Below are 22,258 nucleotides of genomic sequence, written 5' to 3'. Positions count from 1 at the left end.
TCCATTCTTATGGCACCTGTCACCTTCTTTGTGTCATAGCTATTTATTTTCTTGTCCTTTTTCGCCTACAAGATCTAAGCTTCTTCACCACATGTGATTTATTTCCACATTCTCCATACTACCTAGCAGCGTAACCTGAATGGTGGTTATAACTCATTCGTTTCTTGAATAAGCTGATGGGTCAGTGGCGAGTGTGTGGAGAGGCGCCTGGCAGGGAATAACCCTGAAGCGCTCCCCTGCTTCCTGTAGCCCTGGGAGTCAGTAGTCTGGACCAGAAGATGTGGAACCAAGGCAGGACATTATCGGTGGCACGCTCTGCTGCATCGCCACAGCCTAACACGTAGCAGGCTCTCAGCAAATATTGGTGGAATAAACGAATAGCTCAGGATGGATGACAGGAATGAGGGGAGGAGGGAAAGGCACTTACATTTATTGGATGTCTGCTGTGTTCCAGGCACAGTACTTGGCACTGTGCATGTCTGAACTAACTTAATCTTACATTGATCTTGGAAGGTAGACATGCTGATTTCATTTTGCAGGTGAGGGCACTAGGCTTAAAGAGTTGAAGTATTTGCTTAAGGTCATAGCCAGGGCTCTCTGACCCCACACTCTTGCTTTTCTAGTATACCATACTGCTGTACCTGGGACGAATGCTTGCTTTTCTGTATATAGAGATAACCAAAGTCGCAGAGACTGGGGAGCTGAGACGGGGAGAACAGAGAAAGCCCTGTTGCCAGGGGTCGAGGTGGGGTAGGGCAGTATAGTAATTGGATACTGCTTAGGGCCTTGCACCTGGGCCACTAGGAGCAGGTGTATGGCTTATTAGCCTCTTCCTACTCTGCTGGAGTCGCATGTGTTCAGTTATAGCTGGCATTGTGGTTATTACTTCTCCCCATTGCCTTGTAGGGCTGGGGGTAGGGTGGTTCTGGGAGCATTGCTGGAGGGTCTGTGGGTGAGTATTTGGCCCTCCCACCCAGGCAAGAGCTTGGCTGTATCTTTTCCCCACTCCTATCCCTATCATGGCCCCACCCATAGAGAAGAGATAGTACCAGAGAGCTGCCTGTGGTCCCTCCTGCATGGGGACCCATCTGGGTGCTCTGCTCCTGGGCAGGGGGGCCCTCTGATGCTGAGTCAAGACAGAAAGGGGCAGCACGCTAGTGCTGCTGCATCCAGAAACATAAGAGCTAGCACTACTTGTCACTAGCTCCTTAGACTTCCAGTGTCTTAGAGTGTGACACGTCAGGAAGATTGGGGCCTCCCTGATCTTTTGGATTCTGTCCAGTGAAGCTGGACCACTTGGCATGAGGCTCATTAGGTCTATTCTCCCAACAACTGCATCTTCCCCAGGCATGTGCTGGGGATGCTGGAGCCTTCTCTGGGGACCAAAACATCAACCAAATGGGAACCAGATGGTGAAGGGTGGGCAGGAGAGAAACCTCGATGACTATTCTGGGTCACTACATGTGGCCCTCTTGGGGGGAAACTGTTCATGAATGAATTCATCAGTTAACAATTATGAATACAGGGCCAGTGGCAGGCAAAACTGGGCAGGACAGTTAGAGGGGCGACAGCCAGGGTGTTTACCTGCAAGGAGCTATTGATCTGGCTGAGTGGATGACATGAGCCCCTGGCAGAAGAAAGTGCCATACAAGCCTGGGTATGCTCACCGTTCCCACAAGGGGGAAAGAGTGAGTACAGCAGAGTTTATAGGAGCGAGAAACTCCCAAGGACCAGGGTGATGAGGAACAGCTTTCCAAAGGAGCTTCATGGGATTTTGATGGGCTCTTTCCTGCTGGAATGTCCAGATGGAGCTTCATGGTGGGAAAGGGACCTGCTTTTCTAGGCAGGAGGAAGCAAGAACTTCTGTGAGCTACAGTCAGCCAGGCAGTCGTCTCTTCCCTTCTCCTCCTCTGCCCACTTAGAGCCCAGATTCTCATACTTGAGAATCCTCAGAGCTCTAAGGATGGTATAACCCTCCTTGGGCTACAGGTTGAGAAACACTGCATTAAAAATCAACAACGTGCACTTCAGGTAGTCCCTTCACTTGTGAGGTATCCACAAAACAATTGTGAAAGTGAGGTTTAAAATCAGATCAGATCCAGAGTATTATGGCTTTGTCATCCAAGAGTTGATGAACCCCAAATATGTCATGAGTGCCCAGGGCTCCCTGAAGCCCAGGTTGAGAACACGGAGACTTCGAGGGATGCGCCTTGCTGGGACTGAGGCCTGAGACTTGGCTGTTCTGGAGGGAAGTGGAGGAATGGGGGGACTGTGTTAGGCCAACGCAGCCAGGGCCCAGCCCTGTTCTCGGGCCACAGGAATGAAGAAGCCCCTGTGTATGCCTTTCGTGAAGGTGGAGGTAATGCCCCCATGGGTGGAAAGCCAGTGGGAGAGAGGGGTGTGTGCCTCTGTAGTTAGGGCTCCCTTCACTGGACTCTCCAGGATTCAACCTGACAATGACATCTCTTCTAGACTTTTTTCCTGTTGTTAACATGCTCCTCCTCCTTCCTCCTAAACCCCTGCTTTTACTGGAATTCTTTCACCTGCCAGAAAAAAGAAAAAAAAGCAAGTCCTAAGCTTTTCATTAGGTAGTTGGAATAAGAAGTCTTCTGGGGTGGTTGGATGAAACCTGCACAGCTCTCACTGACTATTATAAGCTAATTGAGCACCGGGAGCTCCTGGGTGGATGCGATGAACATTTTGCTGGAGTGATTATACAAGGCCACAGTCGTTTGCAGCAACAAGGCAACTCTAGGTATGGAGAGACTCCCTGAAACTCTTGATTTGCTGGAATCTTCCTCAGTTGTCTCATTAATATGAGTTGAGGACAGACAAAGGCCCAGAGACCAGATCTTTTGGGAGACTGCTACCCATCAGGGATTTCTGCCTGAACAGCCCAGATCTCCTGGTACCTCTGCTGGAGTCTGATGGGAACAACCAGTTTCATGTGGGAGAGCCCTGCTGGGCCACTTTTGTACTGATTCAGATTTGGGGTCTAGAGTGAGAGGCTCTGGGATATAGGGTAGAGAGGGACAGGTGCAGTCTTGGGAAGCCTAGGGACAGCTGACCAGGGGCAAGGACTCACAGGCCAGCGTTGACGTCATTGACTGATGCACTGAGAGCAGGGCCTGAGCCAGGTAACAAGGCCGGAATCATCTCTCTTTCTACTGCGGTCTGTCTGTCCTGGGTGAGCGAGGTGTGGACCTGCAGAACAGCTTCTGGTACTCTTTTCTGCTGCAGAGGATTCTTTTTGGTGAAAGTTTCTTAGACACGCCGTCTTCCCCTCACACCCCACCCCCAGCCAGAAAGGAGGTGGGAGCCTGAACCTGCCATCCGCAGGTCCTAGGTTACGTGGGCTGGGCAGGGCCCTCTCAGTGCCCCCTGGCAAGGGCCCTCTGGCCTTGCCAAGCTGACATGTCCTCTGGGTGGCCCTGCGCAGCCTCTGGCCTGCTGCCCATCAGTGTTGAATCATGCCCCTCAGAGGACAGCATGTAACTGTGCTTCCAGATATAGCCCCTGGCCCCTCCCCACCGTGACAGGAAGAGTCATTGTCAGAGAGCACTCCATCTTTTTGACACCACATGCCCCGCATAGCTTTCTTCTCTCACTTCTCAGCCCTGCACAGCCTAGAATTCTGTTCTGAAACATATGTAGAGCTGTTGAAAAAAAATATGTGATCCTTCCTTTCTTTTTTTTTTTTATCTTCTCCATCTCCCACATCAATTTTCAGCACTGCCTTCAGACTCTGGCCTGTACCATCTTCTGCCTCCATCTCACAATTATCAATGTTTGTCACAGTCAGAGGCTGGCTGCATTGAGGCAGGAATGTGGTGTTTGGTAAAATTGTAAAATTAGCTAGGGAAGTTAATGAGGCATCCCTCCTCTGCCTTCCACAGAGCAGGAGGTTTATGAAGGTGCTTTGAGCACCTTGTCTGAGAGGAAAGGGAGAAAGGAGGGAATGTGGAAGAGCCTCACGCAGGTGAGTTTGCAGGCCTAGAACCCGACTGTGGCCTGCTTAGCTGAGGGACCTGTGCAGTCATCCCCTCCAAGCTTCTGCTTTGGGGCAGGCTCCACCAACCACTGTGAATCCTTAGGGGCCCCCTCCCCACATCCAAGGATGTCCCAAGACTGCACGCAACTGGGTATGGTTAGCCATTCTAGCTGCAGTTCTTTTTCTGTCTCGTGTAAGGCAGAAGAGACAAAGACTAAACACTTGGTCTCAGAAGGCACCCACAGCAGAGAGAGGACCAAAGCTAACTATTATAATAGCAGCTAACATTTACTGAGGGCCGACAGGTGCCAGGTACTGGGCCAGACACTGTTCTCTATGATCTCGTTTGATTCCCACAAACCCATGTGAGGTTCATATTATCATGATGTCCATTTTTGGAAGAAGAAACTGAGTTTACTTGTCTAAGAACCCCCAACAAGTAAGAGGCACAGTTGGGCTGTAAACCCAAGTTCGCCTGACTCCCAAGCTCTTGGTCTTAACAACCTCTGAGGCAAAGTTATTTCCATTCCTTTTCCAGGCGGCCCACTTCTCCCTACCCTGAGTGCACGTGGCACAGATTGCACACTCGCAAATGCTCACCCGAAAGCTTTGGAAGTCATGGTTTCAAAGGCGCGTGCGGAAGACCTGCCAACAGTCTATTTTCTGCACACACCACATTCTCAGGTCCTCTAATTACACCAAACAAACCTTCCTGGTTTCGAGCGGCAATTTGATGTCATTTTAGTGGTCAGATGCACTTTATAATGCTTAACATGGGAAAGAGTTACCCCACCTGGACCTTTCACTTGAGGTCAGCCAGGAAAGATGAGGGTTTTGTTCTTGTTTTGTTTTCTGAGGAGAGGGTGGTTCATGCTAAGACTGGGCATTAAGTGTGACAGGCAATATTTCTGTTTTGAAAGGTGTGGAGTCTTAAGGCTTCTGAATTTCGAGTCTGAAAATGTCAGTGCTGTAGCTGTAATGTAACACCTCAATTATGGTGCAGGGGGTAAGAAAGAAAGACTCTGAAACCTGCAAGGTTCTTTAGATCCGCAGCCTGAGCCACAATTAAGGTTGCAGAAACACCAAAGGCGAGCCAATGAGTGTCATTTTTAACCAGTTTGAACATTTTACTACTTCCTAACATCAGAAGCAGCCAGGCTGCAGAGCCTGCTTCTCGTCCTCAATAAAGTGATTAAGCTGAATGGGTGTGGGGAGTATTATTAGGCTGAGAAGGGCTAAAAATAGAAATGCTCTGTTTTCTGAAAGTCACAGCAGGCCTGGACAGACTGGCAGCCTGGAGGTGCCACTGAGGGGCCTGAGGAAGGGGGAGGGTGGGTGGCAGTCCCCTGGGTCTCAGATGGGTGGTTGGTAGATGTGTGGTGACGGGCAAGCCAGGTGACGGGCCCCTTTCCCAGCTGACATCAAGAAGAGAGTATCCGTGGAAACTATGGATTGCTTGCTTCTGCCTTGGTTTGAAGAAATCCCTTGGGTGTGTGTGTGTGTGTGTGTGTGTGTGTGTGTGTGTGTGTGTGTGTGTGTATTAATGAATTTAAAGTAACTGACAATACTGGAGTCTAGGATGAACACCTCAGACTAAAATTTACATATTCACCCCCCAAAATAATGGATTTACTTGGTGTTCTTGGGGAAGAAGGGGTCCAATTTGGGCAGTAAGAAAAGGCAAGTTATAACGGGCACATACAGAGAGAGATGGGGAAGGGAAGAGCGCCTCAGAGCCCAGAATGAGCATCTATTCTGCAAATCCTTGCTTAACTAGGATGAGTGGAATCAAGGGACTCTTTGGTAAACTGAAGGGCAACCAAAAGCCTTGTCTATTTCAGTCTTTGTAGTTTGCTGTCATTCACCAATGTGAAAGTTCATTTTTTCTACTTTAAGTTGATTGTTTTTTATGATAGAACATTTTGCTTCGAAGTTAAAGGGAGAATGCTCAGGAAGAGAGCCAGTCATAAGGATATTCCTAATTGGGGTTTTGTTGTAAGTCATTGTGTGTGTATGTGTGTGTGTGCGCACACACACAGAAAAAAATCAGTATATTTTGCTTTGGAAATGTATATTTTTCCAGTTTTATTGAGAAATACATGCATCACTCTATAAGTTTAAGGCATACAGCATGATGGTTTGATTTACATACATTGTAAGATGATTATCACAGTAGCTTCAGCTAACATTCATAATTTCATAGATATATATAAAGAAAAGAAAGAAGAAAAGAAAAACAGGAAATAATTTTTCTTCTTGTGATGAAAACTCTTAGGATTTACTCTCTTAACAACGTTGCTGTACATCATACAGCAATAATAACTATAGTCATTATGTTGTATCTACATTATATCACTAGTACTTACATATCTTGTAACTGGGAGTTTGTGCCTTTTGATCACATCCCTCCAAATAATTCCCTCTTTCCCCATCATCTGTCTCTGGTAACAACAAATCTGATCTCTTTTTCTATGAATTTGTTTTTTAGATTCCACATATAAGTGAGATCGTACAGTATTTATCTTTCTCTGACTGACTTATATCACTTAGCACAATGCCTTCAAGGTCCATCCATGTGTCACAAATGACAGGATCTCCTTCGTTTTTTGGCTGAGTAGTATTCCATTGTACCGGGGGTGCCAAAAAAAAGTATACAAGTGGACACTTTGGTCAACATTCCTCAAGCAGTAGTTCACCATAATCAGAAGTGTCTGGACGCGCTGATGGTAACCACTTTGAGCACCTCTTGTAATTGCAGAAGTCAAACGTGACTTGTATTCATCTATTGTTATCGGTATTCATTGAGTATTACAATTTTAATAGTTTTTTTTTTCCTTTCTTAAAACGTGTATACTTTTTTTGTCACCCTCTGTATATACCACAACCTCTTTATCTGCTTATCCACTGAGAGACACTTAGGTTGTTTTCATGTCTTGGCTGTTGTAAATAATGCTGCATTGAACAAAGGGGTGCAGACAATTTTTTGTTAGTGTTTTTGTTTCCTTTGGATATATTCCCAGAAGTGGAATTGCTGGATCACATGGTAGTTCTATTTTTAATGTTTTGAGGAACCTCCATACTGTTTTCCATAGTGGCTGCACCAATTTACAATCCCACTAACAGTACACAAGGGTTACCTTTTCTTTACATCCTTGCCAGCATTTGTTATTGCTTACCTTTTTGATGATGGCCACTCTAACAGCCATGAGGTGATATTTCGTTATGGTTTTAATTTGCATTTCCCTAATAACTAGTGTTGTTGAACATATTTTCATGTACCTTATGGCCTTTTGTGTATCTTCTTTGGAAAAATGTCTATTTAAGTCCTTTGCCCATTTTTTTAATTGGGTTATTTGTTTTTGTTTTTTGCTATTGAGTTGTATGAGTTCTTTATGTATTTCAGATATTAACCTCTTATCAGGTGTATGGTTTACAAACATATTGTTTTTCATCCTATAGGTTGCTTTTCACTTTGTTTATGGTTTCTTTTGTTGTATAGAAGCTTTTTAGTTTGATATAGTCCCACTTATTTATTTTTTATTTTGTTGCTTGTGCTTTAGGTGACATGCCCAAAAAATTATTTTCAAGGCCCATGTTAAAGAGCTTTATTCCTATTTTCTTCTAGGAGTTTCATGGTTTCAAGTCTTTAATCCATTTTGAGTTAAGTTTCTGAATGGTGTGAGATAGGGGTCTAGTTCATTGTTTTACATCTGAATATCCAATTATACCAGCGCCATTTATTGAAGAGACTGTCTTTTCTCCATTGAGTATTCTTGGCTCCCTTGTCAAAACCCAGTTGACCATATATGCTTGGGTTTATATGTGGGCTCTAGATTCTGTTCTGTTGATTTGTTTGTCTGTGTTTGGAGTGTGATGAGTCCTGTATTGTTCTTCTTTCTCAGGATTTCTTTGGCTACTCCAGGTCTTTTGTGGCTCCATATAAATTTTAGGAGTGTTTTCTTCTACTTCTTTAAAATGCAGAAAATGTGATATATCACACTGATTATTTGCATATGTTGAATCATCCTTGCATCCCAGGAATAAGTCCTACTTGATCATGGTGAATGATCCTTTAAATGCGCTGCTGAATTCCGTTTGTAAGTATATTATTGAAAAATTTTACATCTATATTCATCAGGGATATTGGCCTGTAGTTTTCTTTTCTAGGAGTGTCCTTTTCTAGATTTGGTATCAGGATTATGCTGGCCTCATAAAATGAGTTTGAGAGTGTTTCCTCCCCCACCCTTTTTTTTAAGGAAGAGTTTGAGAAAGATTTGTATTAATCATTTTTAAATGTTTGGGAAAATTCACCAGTAAAACCATCTGGTCCTGGGCATTTCTTCATTGGGAGATTTTGTATTATTGATTCAATCTCCTTAGCAGTAATTGGTCTATTTAGAATTTGTATTTCTTCCTGATCCAGTCTTGGTAAGTTGTATGTTTCTAAGAATTTTTCCATGTCTTATAGGTTATCCAGTTTCTTGGCATATAGTTATGAATAGTAGCCTCTTATGATCCTTCACATTTCTGTGGTATTAGTTGTGATGTTTCCCTTTTCATTTACTTTGTTGATTTGGGTCCTTTTTTCTTTGGTTAGTCTAGCTAAGGATTTGTCAATTTTGTTTATCTTTTCAAAGAATCAGCTCTTAGTTTGGTTCATCTTTTCTGTTTTTCTGCTCTCTATATCATGTATTTCTGCTATGATTTTTATTATTTCCTTTCTTCGCCAACTTCCAGCTTGGTTTGTTCTTTTTCTAATTCCTTAAGGCATAGAGTTAGGTTGTTGATTTGGGATCTGTCTTGCTTCTTAATGTAGGCATTTATTACTATGAATTTTCCTTTTAGAACTGCTTTTGCTGCAACCAATAACTTCTGGAATATTGCATTTCCGTTTTTGTTTGTCTCAAGAAACTTCTTTATTTTCCCTTTAATTTCTTCTTTGATTCATTGGTTATTCATGAGAGACTTGTTTAACTTCCATGTGTTTGTGAATTTTCCAGTTTTCCTCTATTGATTTCTAGTTTCATGCCATCATGATAAGAGAAGATACTTGATACAATTTCAGTCTTCTTGAATTTGCTAAGACTTGTGTTGTGGCCTAATATATGGTCTATCCTAGAATATGTTCCATGTGTGCTTTAGAATGTATATTCTGTTGTTGGGTAGTATGCTCTAAATATGTCTGTTAGGTCCATTTAGTCTATAGTGTTGTTCAAATCCTCTCTTTATTGATTCCCTGTCTGGATGATCCATCCATTGTTGAGAGTGATGTAAGTCAGTCTTGAAGATCAGTTGTACCTTTTCTTCTGTAAAGCCCTACATGTTTTCATGTCCTGGAACTCATTCCTCTTTATAACAGCTTTAGGTGGCAGGGAGGGGCTAGGAAAATGATGACAGTTTGCACCTGGAGAAATGGAGGCCAAGTAAATCAGGATTCTAGAATACACTAAAGTCCACAGCAGAGCCAGATCTAGACCCTGGTGCTGCTGACTCCCAGTCCAGACTCTAATGGACAGTGGTGCTAATTCCTGGACCAAGAGGTGAGGATTGTTCTTAATAGGGAAATGCTCAGAGAAGAGGGTGGGAACTGAGGAGAGTGGCCTCAGAGCTTATGGGAATGATCCCCTAACTCCGAGTGAGCCGGAGTGTGGAGAACAGCAGAGGACTCGAGCACACTGCCTTTGGGACCTTTTCCTATTCCCCTTAATATGAACTTCTTACTCCTTAACCTTTTATATAATCAAAGGCCCTTCTAATTAGGCAAGCTTCCCATGTTGCCGCCCTGTTTGAGTTAGTTTCTTTATCTTTGATACTTACTAGCTATGAGATCTTGGGCAAGTAAACTAAGCTCTTCAAACCTCAATTTTCACATCTATAAAACGGAGATAATCTTAGAATTAATAGGAGAATTAAATGGCATATAGTATATGAAATAGTACAGTTCTGATTTCATAATAAACGTTCAAGATGTGTTGGTTATTAATATTATTACTATCAATGCAGCAGCATTATTATTCCTCATTGCAGGGCAGCCCTTGCAGGACCCCTAGGATCCTGGGAAGGGAAGAGTTAGGGTGCAGTTGCCACGTGCCAGTTACCATTGTTAGGCATCTTCTTGTGCATCATTTCATTTAAACCTCCTACCAACCTTGTGGCCTCATTTCTGAGTGAGTGGTGCTCCCTGGAGTTGCGCAACTTCAAAATCCTGCTTGTAGGATAGGAGAGATATATCATTACCCCTTTAGCAGGTGAGGAAACCAAGGATCAGAGAGGTTAGACTGCTCATGGCTCTTGATGTAGCTGGTGGGTACCTGAGTTGAAATCTCCGATCTGTTGACATCCAAACCAGCGATAACCTTGATGGTGACGCGCCTCTGCTGACTGAGTCCTGCTTCTTCCTGGCAGCTCAGTCTGGAGGTCTGGGCAGGTTGTGGCATGGCTTCCTGATGGAGCTCTCAGAAGAAGAGAAACTCCTGTCTGCATAGGGAATAGTCAACATCCACTGCATGCAAAGCCCTGGTCCTGGTTTCTTGGAGAGTACAATGGTTATCACACTTGTGGTAGCATTTGGAGCCCTCTGAAATGCTTTGTTTCTTGTCACTTGAAATATGATTACCTACAGTATTTTAACTTACACACACACACACACACACACACACACACACACACACAGTTGCAAGTAGAATTGGAGAGAGGAGCTAGGAATAAGGAGAGAGCAGGAGATTCTGAGAAGAGAGGGGATGAGGGAATTGTCACTATCGGGATCCCAGGGAGATCCCAGCATTGTGAGAGGACTTGGCGTACTTTTCAGTCAGTGAGAAATTAGAAGAAAGGGACAGAGGACCAGAATGCAATTAGGGCTCAGGAAGGCTGGCCTATCTTCCCTCTGAAAATACCTCAAGTGAAAATTTAATTGGCAAGAATGTTGGGGGATGTTGGGAGCCTGGGGTGGTGGCAGACATCAGTTTGAAATTTGTGGATAGGCAGGGTTTTGATTCTGGCCATCACTCGTAGAGCAGCCTGGTTTTGCTTTGCTCCATAGTTCCTGCAGTATTCATAAATCTTACCCTGGGGAGGTGTGTGTGGGAGGGATCCCCCCACACCAGATTTCAGGTGATGGCCTCTGACAGAAAACTCTGGAGGTGCTTCAGAAGAAAGGAGCAGGGTACCTGAGGCTGAGAGGAGGAGGCCAAAGGCTCAGGTAACAAACAGAGCTTTGGGGCTGCTGCATGCTGTCAGAAACCCCTTTTTACATTCTGAACCTCTCACCTGAGAATCCGCAAGTGGAGACCAGGGAGGAAGACGACTGCTGGTGTCCAAGGATTGAGGGGATATCCCATTAAATCATGGCAGAAATCCCCACTGGGTTTTTTCTGTCCTTTTAACCTCGTCTCTAACAAATGCCAAGACTGGAGTGCTATCTCTTTTAAACAAAACAAAGCTGTGAAAACCTGAAAGCTTCAGTGTTCCCTGGAACTCGGGGGTCAGCCTCTGCCTCAGGCTCATTGGCTCAGCCTGACTCTGTCTGGCTAATAATTCTCGTAGTGTCTGGACTCTGTTCTACTTTGCCTGCCTGATAGAGCAAGGTATTCCCCTTGAGGAGGAATCCCCTGGCTGAACCAGGGAACCCAGCCCCAGCTTGGTCCAGATAGCACCTTCCTGTCACCAAGGGTTATAAGCCGTTGAGCTCCCTTTACAGCCACATTTCGCTGTCTTTGTCATCTGCTTCCAGCTTCTTCTCACACGGCACCTGTGTTCATCTGCTATTCTCCCTTAGGGTTGTCCTGATTTAAAACTTGCCATTTATAAATGGAGAGGTGCACTAATTTACCCAAGGCCACACATCTCGGGCAAGGACAGTCAGGACTCTGAGTCCATTTCTCTTTGTGGTGCTCTAGGAACGCTTGGGTGCTCCTGACTGGAAGAGCCCTCCTGGAGACAGCTGTCCACCTGCCTCATCTGACGGTGACCCTTTCTATCATCCAAAACAGCAAACAGGATGTGTACAGAGGCCCGGGCAATGCAGTCTCACCTCTCTAGGCCATTTACTCATTCCCCCAGGAACTGGGGGCCAGAATGTTATGGGCTGGGGTTCCTGAAGGCTTAAGCCAAGGGTGGCCTCCTGGAGCTCGTCAACTTGATGAAGTAAAATTATTTCATAATCATATTCAGACACCTGGTATATGCCGGCAACTCCATATAGGTTCTTGTTTAAACTGTCTTGTGAGGGTTAATAACCGCATTTTAAGAAGGAAAGTGAGGCTACAAACTTGATGCCAGGACCATACCACCATTGACTGGCAGAACCCTAAAGCCATGGCTGACCACTAGCCGCTATAGGACTTCCCCTCGGGGACATTTCCGAGTTGGCACAGTGTCTGGAAGGAAGTCTAGGGCATCACAACAGGGGCTGACATTCTCATCATAAGAGAGGTGCTTGTGCCATTGCATTGACTGCCACCTTACCTTGACCAGCCAGTCATGGAAGTGGCCAGGGTCAGAATCAGGTGAAAGGCAGCGGTAAGGTGACCGCCCGCCCACAAACCAGTACTCAGACTTCAGGGAGATTTGTATGTTGTTGCTGTTTTCACTGCAACAGATTTACGTCTTACTTGTATTTTATTTAAGATAATTCACCTTAAGTAGGATTGTACTCATCTTAGTAGGAAGGTGATAATGCCGTAAAACTTGGCCATGAGTGTTGGGGGCCGACTGGAGAGAGGCCATTTCTTTGATCTTCTCCCAGGGCAGGTTGATTGGGCCCTGTCTTTACTTGCATATTGTTGATTTGTATACAGGGTTCTTGGAGCTGCACAATCATTAGTGACATCTGCCTTTCTTTATCTTATCCACTCCCTAGAAAAAGTCTGCTGAAGACTTGGCCACAATGGATGTCTTTCCTCCCTTCTTTTTATCTTTGTGCAAAGATTGGGGAAGTAAGAATGTTTTAAATGTTATGTTTATTGCATGCATTTGACGTCTACGTGGGTCTCAGACATTGACATTGAGGGAGAAAGTAATGGTAATAATGACGATCTTAATCACAGCTGGCATTTACTGAGCAGCCAGTGTGTGCTAGACATGGTGTGATGGACTTTACATACACTGTTTATATTAATCATCACTCAACCCTGTGAAGTGGCCGCTCTGGGCCCAATTTTACAGGTAAAGAAACAGGCCCAGAGAATATAATTAGGTAGCTCTAGGTGGTAGCTAGAAATGGTAGGACGAGGACTCGAACCGGGGTTTTTTTTATTGCAGAGCAAGGATTCTTCTCATATGCAGCTGTATATTGAGTGTACGTGTTTGTACTGGCCAGAGTCTGTGTTTCTAAGCCTCTTGGGTTACTGCTGGTGCTAAAAGTGGCAACAAAGGAGCTTTGCAGGGATAAGGGACAAGGTGGACTTCTGTTTTCTCTGTGGGATACGAGCAGCACCACAGAATCCCAGTGACAGCCAAGGGCACCAGGGCAACATGGAACCTTCTGGTAGATTGGGGGGATAAGAAATGTTCTCTCAGACTAGAGTTGCCTCAGCATTTCCTTTTGACCCATTCCAAGGTCTCCTCTTCTATAGAATGGACATTTTGCCAAAGGTGAGGTGTCTAGCCACTTACCAGGTCTTTGATGGGAAATTGATTCTGAAGATCAGAAACCATGCCTCCGGCAATCCCCCATTCCCCTATCTCTGTTGTGGTGGCCTGGGAGACTGCCCTGGTGGCTTTCTCAATCCTCCCTTTGATGGAGGTCCTACATCATTAGTGCATTCACCCTTCCATCCTGTAGTGAGGCCAGGCCTGAGGACCTTTCTCCCAGTTCATTGTCAAGTAGAAATATCCTCAAACCATATCCTGGGCCAGTTGACAGGGCTGATTGTTTTCCAGTCAGCCCACATTGGCCCACCTGCTTCCCCTCGTCCCTCTCCCCTGAACGTGTGTACCTTACAGAGATTCTGGTTCTGTATCAGTTTTTGTTTTGTTGATAAAGGAGAAAGAGCCAGAGGGAGCATGAGAGAGCACGCCTCCCAGCTCCTCTCGGGGAGCACACATCTCCTTGAGTGAAAGAACACGCAGTGCTGGCCTTTGGAATTGGCAGCCAGTGTACTGTTCTCTGTCTGATAAGAGGTACTGTAAATAAAACTGTACACCATGGTCCGTTGTAAAATGCCCCACGTCTGTACTCATTGTTCTGACAGCTTATGCTTTTTTTGGGTCTGCTGTTTTGGTACACTCTGTACTTCCTTATGTAAGCAGGCGTGCATATCTCATCAGAACATTCAAGATGTTTATTTTAAAATCTCAAGGAATTAAAAGAAAAAGGACACATTACTCAACATTAGATGCTGGCAAACGTTAGGTGATTTTTCAGTGGTTCCTCCTCCCATTATTAGCATAGGGTGGGAAAAGTTTTGGAGAGGGAGGGATTTTGAATTTCTTTCTTCTCTCCTTGGCCTCTGCCTTATTTACTTCAGAGAGACAGCAGCCCACATCTGAGTGTGTTCCACATCTTGTCCCCTTCCTAGAAGCTCGGGACCCCAGCCCATTTCTGGTGGGGAAGGCAAGTAGAGAGGGAGACTCTGTACTTTGCCAAGAAGGAGAGGCCAGAAGTGGTGTGGGGCGGGCAGCTGTGGGGAGCCTGACGCGCTTCTGCTTCTACTGGCTTTCAGCTCTGTTGTCGTTGGAGTGCTGGCCATTGAGAGCTGCTTTATGGTTTTGAGAGCGCTTTCCTGGCATGTCCCTCTTGATTCCTGCGAATCAGGGTGATCCTCAGCACATAGCGTGAAAGCAGCTCCCACACGAGGAGGTCTTAGACCAGCTCCAGCCTCCATGTGGGCTGTGGTGGCTGCCTCCCTTCTTTTCACCCAACCGTAACCTGCTTTGAATCCTCCTCCTTATTCTAGCCCCTCTCTAGCTTTCTGGAGGCATCAGGAAGTCAGGGAGAAAGGGGAGAAGTAAGGGTGTGGAAAATTCAGATTGGTCAGGCAGCTCCTGCTCCCCTCAGTGTAGTGCTTAAGCCCTCCCATTCCTCATCTGCAGGATCCCTGGGAAACTGGCAGGGGCAACGATGTGTGTCTGTCTGTCTCTTTAACACTGACTCTCAGATAAACTCAGTGCCTGGGCTGGGAGTGGGGGTCACTCAGCAGACCTCTGGCAGCCAGTCAAGGGTCCACCCTAGCCGCCCAAGGCTGCCTAGGATGGGAGACTCCTGAGTTGCTTCTTTGCTGCAGGGGTGTGAGTCCTGGGTGGCTAAACAGGGAGCAGAGCTGATAAAAAGGAGATCTTGCTCCAGAGGAGACAGATAGCCCCACTTCCTAGCCTTTCCTTTCTTCTTCCCACAACTACCTGAGTTCTAGCCAAAGCCATGTCCTTGAGTTGTGAAAAAGTGGCAGTGGAGAACCCAGAGTGTGTAGAATAAGGACTCTGCCACCCCCTAGGGGACAGCCTGGCAGTGCCCGGCATGGCCACTGCCCCCTTCCCAGGCCAGTTCTGCTCCCAGGAACCTGGCTGAGGGTTTCTTTGTTTAGCAGGCATTTAGTGAACACAAACTACACATCAGGCACAGAGGGGGGCACTGGGGATAGAGAACAAGACCGATGCCAGCCCTGCTGTCACAGAGCTTACGGTCTGCTCTGGAAAATGGGACAGAGCCCAGCAGCACAGGACGGGGGAATGGGGCTCCTGAAGCTCGTCCTGGGAGGATTTAAGAGTCGAGAGCTGAGGAACTGCCAATACTGACATGCTGGTCCCGTGACAGATATCCCTGCTCCCCTCAGCAAGACAGTCACTCACCTTTAAATCAGAGGGACAAGGTGTATGTGTGAGATGATAGTGAAATGTGTCTTTACACATGTGAGACTTACTTCACACAAGATAAATGACCCCCGAATAACTGTACATTGAATTTCAGTAAAAAAAATCAATCGTACTTTGCACAAAAGAGTTCTTTAAAGGAGTCATGACCCTGGGCCTGACTGGTGATAAGAGCTACTACTTCCGCGTTCTGTGTACCTACCTCGCCACAACCCTCTGAGAGACGTACTCCTGCTGTTCCCACTTCACAGATGGAGCGAAAGGCTCACAGAGATTAGGCAACTCGCTGAGGGTCACAACTGGTGATTAGGTTGGCTGGGATTTGAACTCAGATCTGTCTGACCTGAATCCTGAGCCTTAACCACTCTACTGCTTCCCAAGGTATAAATGGCATCAGTGATCTCATATCCAAAGAATGCTTGGTGATTAACAGAGTTTTACGTTTATTAATATCCATTATCTCTTTGCATCCTCACAGCAGCCTCAAGTGAAACAGACAGATATAGTCACCCCATTTTGCAGACTGAGAAACAGGTTCATCGAGGAGTGAGGATGAGTGTGATGTCCAGAGCAGAGGGTGGCTGAGCCAGGCCTGGGACCCAGCTCTCCCCACCCGAGATTTTACTGTCATCTCTTTCAGTTCACTAAAATCTGTAATTGCTAGGGAGGAGAGCAGAGGTCTAGCCCACTTCATCCTGTGGTTCTCCCTCTTTGATATTTAATTTCTCTCCCTGCAACCCATCCCTTACTTGACCCTATCTCTTCCTTTCCTCTCACTGACTCCATTCCCACCAAGTGGCCTCCTCGTTCTTCCTTTGCCAGGAACAGGCTTTCCCACATAGTGGTGTTGCTTCTTCCTCTCTCACCTTTTTCAGCTCTCCACTCAGATGTCAGCTCATCAGTGAAGTCTTCCTGACCACCCCGTATAAAATAGCAGACCCTGGCACTCTCGATACCTCTGTACTTAATGTATTTCTCTTTTTATTAATTATTACCACCGTATATTTACTTGATTTTTAAAAATGTGCCTTCTCCTCTAGAATGCAGGCTCTTTCAGGGCAGGCATTTGCTTCTTTTGTTCATGTACTGTAATTTGCTCTTGGCATGTACTTAATGGATACCCAAAAACATCCCCTGTATACAGGAAGGATATGGTGAGGAGTAGTCATCGCTGAACTGTACCCTGGAGTTCTCCCCACTCCAAGATGAGACCCAGGAAATACCATGGGGGATAAATGTTGCTGATGTGTCCATATGTACCCATTGTGTTTAACTGACATGACCTCCTTCCTTCCCCCATCAGCCCCTCGCAATGATGCTTTATAAATGTATTAGTGGCTGAATGATGTCACCGTAATGCATTTTGGGAATAACCATGTGGTTTATACACACTTGAGTTGCTTTGAATGCAAACCTGACATCATACTGAAGGCAGCAGTGAAACAGCATATGCACAGTAAACAGGCAGAGACTGTCTTATTGATTAACAGATGAGGCCTCTATTATCGATCAAAGCTTGGCGAGAAAATTTATCACTTTTAATTTCAGGGCTGCCAAAAATATCTGCCTCTGAGCCAGCCATTACAGAGGCAACTTAAAAGCACATGCCTCCTTGGGGGAGAGGGGTTTCTGCCTCTTGTTGCTGGCTCTTGTGTCCTGGAACTGCCTGTCTTTGCTGCTGGGCTCACCCTGGGGAGTTGGGAGGAGTTGGGGTTAGGGTACAGGGTGTACTAGGGCTGCATGAATGGGGGCCAGTGTCTGTGGTATCCGTGTGTGATGAAGGTTCTGACTGGGGGTGGCTGAGGACGGGAGACATTCACACACTCAGCTCAATGTTGTGACTTCAGCAAGGCAGGCATGCATGGGGGAAGACTCTGAGGATGGCCAGATGTGGTCAGGCTTGGGCCAAGCCAGCACCCTTCACTAGATGGTGTGTGTTAATCTGTTTCATCTTTATCTGAACTTGTCTGATGGCACACATCCGGCCCCTTTATTTCCTACCTGCCCTTCTTCCTTTCTCTCTGCTTCTCGGTCATTAAAGCAGACGCTAAGACAGCCACATCGATGACTGATTTCTAAGAACCGTCCTACCACATCCCTTTGAAGCTGTGTACTGGGGCCTCCTCACCCCATTGCAGGGCTCCACAAGAAGGCCCCAGGGTGCCCTTCCCTTTCCAGTCCCCACTTCCCTTCTCAGGCCTCCCCTTCTTCCCTTTTCTTCTTGAGGGAGCCGTGAGAACTGATAGAACCAAAGAAAGAAATACAATTAAAATCAGATCCTTTACAGATGTGCAGAAAATCAGTGCTGGCTGATGATTGGGGACTGGTGGGAGTTTCTCCTTGTGAGGGGCTGGGGCCTCATCCACTGCCAGTTTTCCTGCTCTGGCCCTTTCTGCTCTTTGAGGCACATGCTACATTTCCAGTGTAAATGCATGAAAAGTGGTCCTGGCTGCCACCTGTATGAACACACAGTGTGACTGCTTAGCCATCAAGTTTCTTGGTTTGCTTCAAAGCTCTCTCTAAGCTGCTTATAGGTCCTTGGCCCCAGGACGCCCTGCAGCTTAAAGGGACACCCAGAAGGGATCACGGTGTCCTCCCTGCCTTTAGGGAACGAGCCGGCCACCTAAGACAAGTGACAATATTTGCTTTTAAAGCACTTAAGGAAAAGTGATTTCATACCTTTCTTGGAGAATTTTATTGCTCATTTATTCAGTCAGCCAACTAATATTTATTGAGCACCTACTAGAAGGTATATCCTGTTTGTCATTAGGAATGTAGACGAGGTCAGTGCCCTCATAAGACCTGCCGTTCTAGACCGACCCTAGGACCCTAATACCCGTCACTGGCAGGAACTATTGGTGTTTAAGTCCATACGGTGCAGCTTGTGTTCTGAGTTCTAGTCCTCAAAGGTGTGCAAATTCTCCAAGGTAGAGGCTCTAAGCTTTTCTAAAGGAGTGGAACCATTTTCCAAATAGAATTTTACACAAACCTTTGTTGTATACAAGGGATTTTCACTTTTTTGATTTGGGGAAGGAAGCCCAGAGCCCACCTTCGTACCCACACAGCACCTTTGCAGATGGAACCCTACGGAGGCTGAAGGTACCAGGATGAAGAGCAAAGGCTCTGCGTCAGGCTACCTGCCTTAGAGTCCACCTCTGCTGTTACCCACTGTGTGACACTGGGGAAGCCACTTAACCTACCTGAGCTTGAGTTTTCTCATCTGCTAAATGGGGTAATAATAGTATGTACTTTAAAAGGTTACTAGCATCAAATGAAATGATGTATCTTAAGTACTTAGCCTCCTGCAGTAGACGATAAAGCCTCAGGAACTCTGAGATGGTTTGAAAACAGCACTAGGCTATTTTCTACCACAATACATGTAAGAAATAATTCTGCCTCTTACGAACTCTGATACAAAACTACACCACAGGCACACTTAAAGAAGTGCTAAGATATGTTGAAAGGAACAAAGTTCAGCAGCAGATTGGAAAGGGCAGAGCAGTGAGGGCTTGGTGCATGCATACTGCGGCCTGGAAAATGAAATGGGACTGGAATAGACAGAGGAATGAGACTGGGCATTGCTCAAGCCAGAGACTCAGCGAAGGTCAGACAGCACCCAGAGAGGGCCAGTGAGGACAGCTCCCTATGGAGCTGGACCGCTGACTGGGTCAGGTTATAGAAAGCCTTGAAGCCAAGTAGAGGAATTTAGAATCAATGCAAACTGGGAGCCATTGTGTCTACTTGAGTAAGGAAGTGTGAGGAATCAAGTGGCCTTCAAGGAACCTGCATCTGTTGGGTAGATCAGAGGGCAACTAGTGGTGTAGCAGCCATCCTTGTGTCTTCCGGCATCATGGGCATGACCTACCAAGGGCCTGAATGGGGCAGTGATTACAAACATACCATGGAAGAGATGCATCTAGAAGACATTTTGAAAGGAAACCACCAAGGTTCACAACAGGTTCCCCCTGGATGAGATAACATATTAGAGCCTTCAAGACTATTAACAAGTGGTAAGAAGTCCTGTTTATCTTGACATTGTCACTTCGAGCATTGTAAATAATAGTTCTTAAAAAGTTTATCAAATTGATTCTCACTGAATTGATTTAGTTTATTCCACAAATATGTACAGTAATAGTTCCCACTGGGGGTCAGAAAGGTGAAGCTGTGCATCAGATGGCATGCTCCCTCCCACGGGCTTACAGTGTGCCCGGAGATGAAGGCAGGTCCACGGGCATTTATAAGGGAGCACGGTGGCACGGTGAGGCTATGACCTGGAACATACAGGATGCTGTGGGAGCATAAAGAAGGGCTGCCTCCCACAGGCGGGCGGAGCGGGGGCGTGGGTAAGGAAGCTGATGCATAAAATGATGAATAGGGATTGGCTATACCCTGGGGCCAGGTAGAGGGGCAAGAACGTCAGAGCCAAAGGTGGTGCAACAGGACAGCAGAGAGAAAGGATACGCAGTGAGAAAGAACATGGCTTCTCCAGGGAACCAGAGCAGCTCAGTAGGGCTGGAGACTAGGGAGCAAGAGTGAGGGATGACACAAAACAGGAAAGAGCAACACATCAAGAAGTGCTCTGTGAGTCCTCCTGAGGAGTTTGGACTTTATGCTGAAGGCACCGGGGAGTCATTCAGGCTTTTTAAACGGTCAGCTGCAGGAGGTGGCTGGGGTGGACAGTGACTTTAGTTTTGGACACACTGAATTAGGGGTTTATCCAAGTAGAGGTGTGTCAGCAATTCCTCCTTTCCCATAAAGTATAATCTAGGCAACAGAGCACATTTCCCTCATTGTATCGTTTACTTCTTTCCATCCCTCTCCTGGAGCCAGTCCCCCCAAAGTCTCCTTCTTCTTGGGGCATCTCATCTGGAGCCCATCTCTGTTTGTCTTGATTATTCCGATTTTGTTCCCTCTTCTCTCTGGGAGGCCCTTAGATGGGGGTATTTGCAGTTCAGTTGGGTGGCTGATCACCCTTTAGAGGTAGGGCTGGGCTGGCTGCTGGGGCCATGGATTATTCCTGACCCTTCACAGGTATTCATCCCCCTCCCTCAGTTCCACCTACATGATTTTGGCCCAGGACCCCCACCTCCTAATGTAATATTACTCTTGATAATAAGTAACCACCTACCCTTTCTTTCAGCGGGTGCCAAAGCCTTTGTCTGTGATCAGTGCGGGGCCCAGTTTTCGAAGGAGGACGCCCTGGAGACACACAGGCAGACCCATACTGGTGAGTTGGCTTTGATTCCCATTCGCCAGGACCTCTACAGCGTGACAATGCATGGCTATCAGGTACCTTGATGGCGCCCTCTTTCAGCGAAGTGGTATCCGGCCATTTCCTGGAGGAGCTGTGCGTGGGGAGGGCTGTGCCAGGTTCAGGTACTCTTGCTGCCTGGGCAGGAATTTACTAGTGTGACTTTGCCCCTTAAGAACAGCCACCCGGGATTAGGCCAAAATCTCTGCTTCTAACAGGCCACTGAGGTCTCATCTTTACAGAGACCTCTAGTACGCTCTTGTTGAGACCGTAGAAAGTCTGTGATGTTGTCTAAGCATCCCCTTTCCTCTGAAGGGTCAGGAAACGTCTCGTACTCCATGTGACTCACTCTGAAACGCTTGTGTGACCACACTGGGCTGGTCTTCCCTCTGCGAGAGTCAGTCATTGTCTAAAAAGATAGCAGTCTGTACCAAGGGTGTATTTGAACAATATTAACAAGCAACGATATCACTTTATTTGATTTCAAAGCATTGATTTCACAGCATCAGCTCATCATTGTAATCTGCATGACTGTCATTGTCCCGTCATCATCATCAGCGTTCCTTACACTTACTGAGTATTCACCATGTGCCAGGCACTGTCCTCAGTGCTTTCCTTGATCTCGTTTGGACAACCTTTCAGTAACTCTGCAAGGTAGGAGGCTACTCGTGTGTCATAGGTGAGGAAACTGAGACTTAGAGGAGGGAAAGTGACTTGCCAAAGTGAATAGAGGGGACAAGATTGTATGGCTTAGACTGCCTGGGTTTAATCCTGGCTCTACCACTTGCTACCGTGTTTCCACAAAAATAAGACCTAGCTGGACAGTTAGTTCTAATGCGTCTTTTGGAGCAAAAATTAATATAAGAAAAAGTAATATAATTATATTATATTATATTATATTATATTATATTATATTACATTTATTATGTTATACTATATAAGACACAGTCTTACATTATAGTAAAATAAGACCAGGTCTTATATTAATTTTTGCTCCAAAAGATGCATTAGAGCTGATTGTCCGGCTAGGTCTTATTTTCGGGGCAACATGGTATATGTGGGACCATCGATAAGTTACTTAAACTGTCTTAATTTGAGTTTCCTCATCTGTTAGAAAAGTGGAGTAATTATAGTACCTACTGCACAGCATAGAGTTGTTTTAGGTATTAAAGATTTTATTTGAAGTGCTGTGCAGAGTGTTAAGCTCT

At 45.9% G+C, this 22,258-nt stretch overlaps 1 protein-coding gene across 4 annotated transcripts in view; it reads left to right on the top strand.

The window, feature by feature from the left end:
* The window catches only part of ZBTB16 (zinc finger and BTB domain containing 16), a 184,488-nt gene that overhangs the window by 104,054 nt on the left and 58,176 nt on the right, over window positions 1-22,258 (top strand). For all 4 annotated transcript variants that reach the window (XM_019753309.3, XM_074335449.2, XM_074335451.2 and 1 more), the window contains exon 4: window positions 20,940-21,026. In XM_019753309.3, coding sequence (XP_019608868.1) covers window positions 20,940-21,026 — 87 coding nt within the window. The remainder of the gene's footprint in view (window positions 1-20,939; window positions 21,027-22,258) is intronic.

This window comes from Rhinolophus sinicus, chromosome 14, assembly GCF_057876585.1.
Source record: "Rhinolophus sinicus isolate RSI-liver-muscle chromosome 14, RSI-T2T, whole genome shotgun sequence".
Taxonomy (NCBI): Eukaryota; Metazoa; Chordata; class Mammalia; order Chiroptera; family Rhinolophidae; genus Rhinolophus; species Rhinolophus sinicus.
The sequence above is the reverse complement of the archived record's forward strand: the minus strand, read 5'-3'. Positions and strand labels throughout refer to the sequence as shown.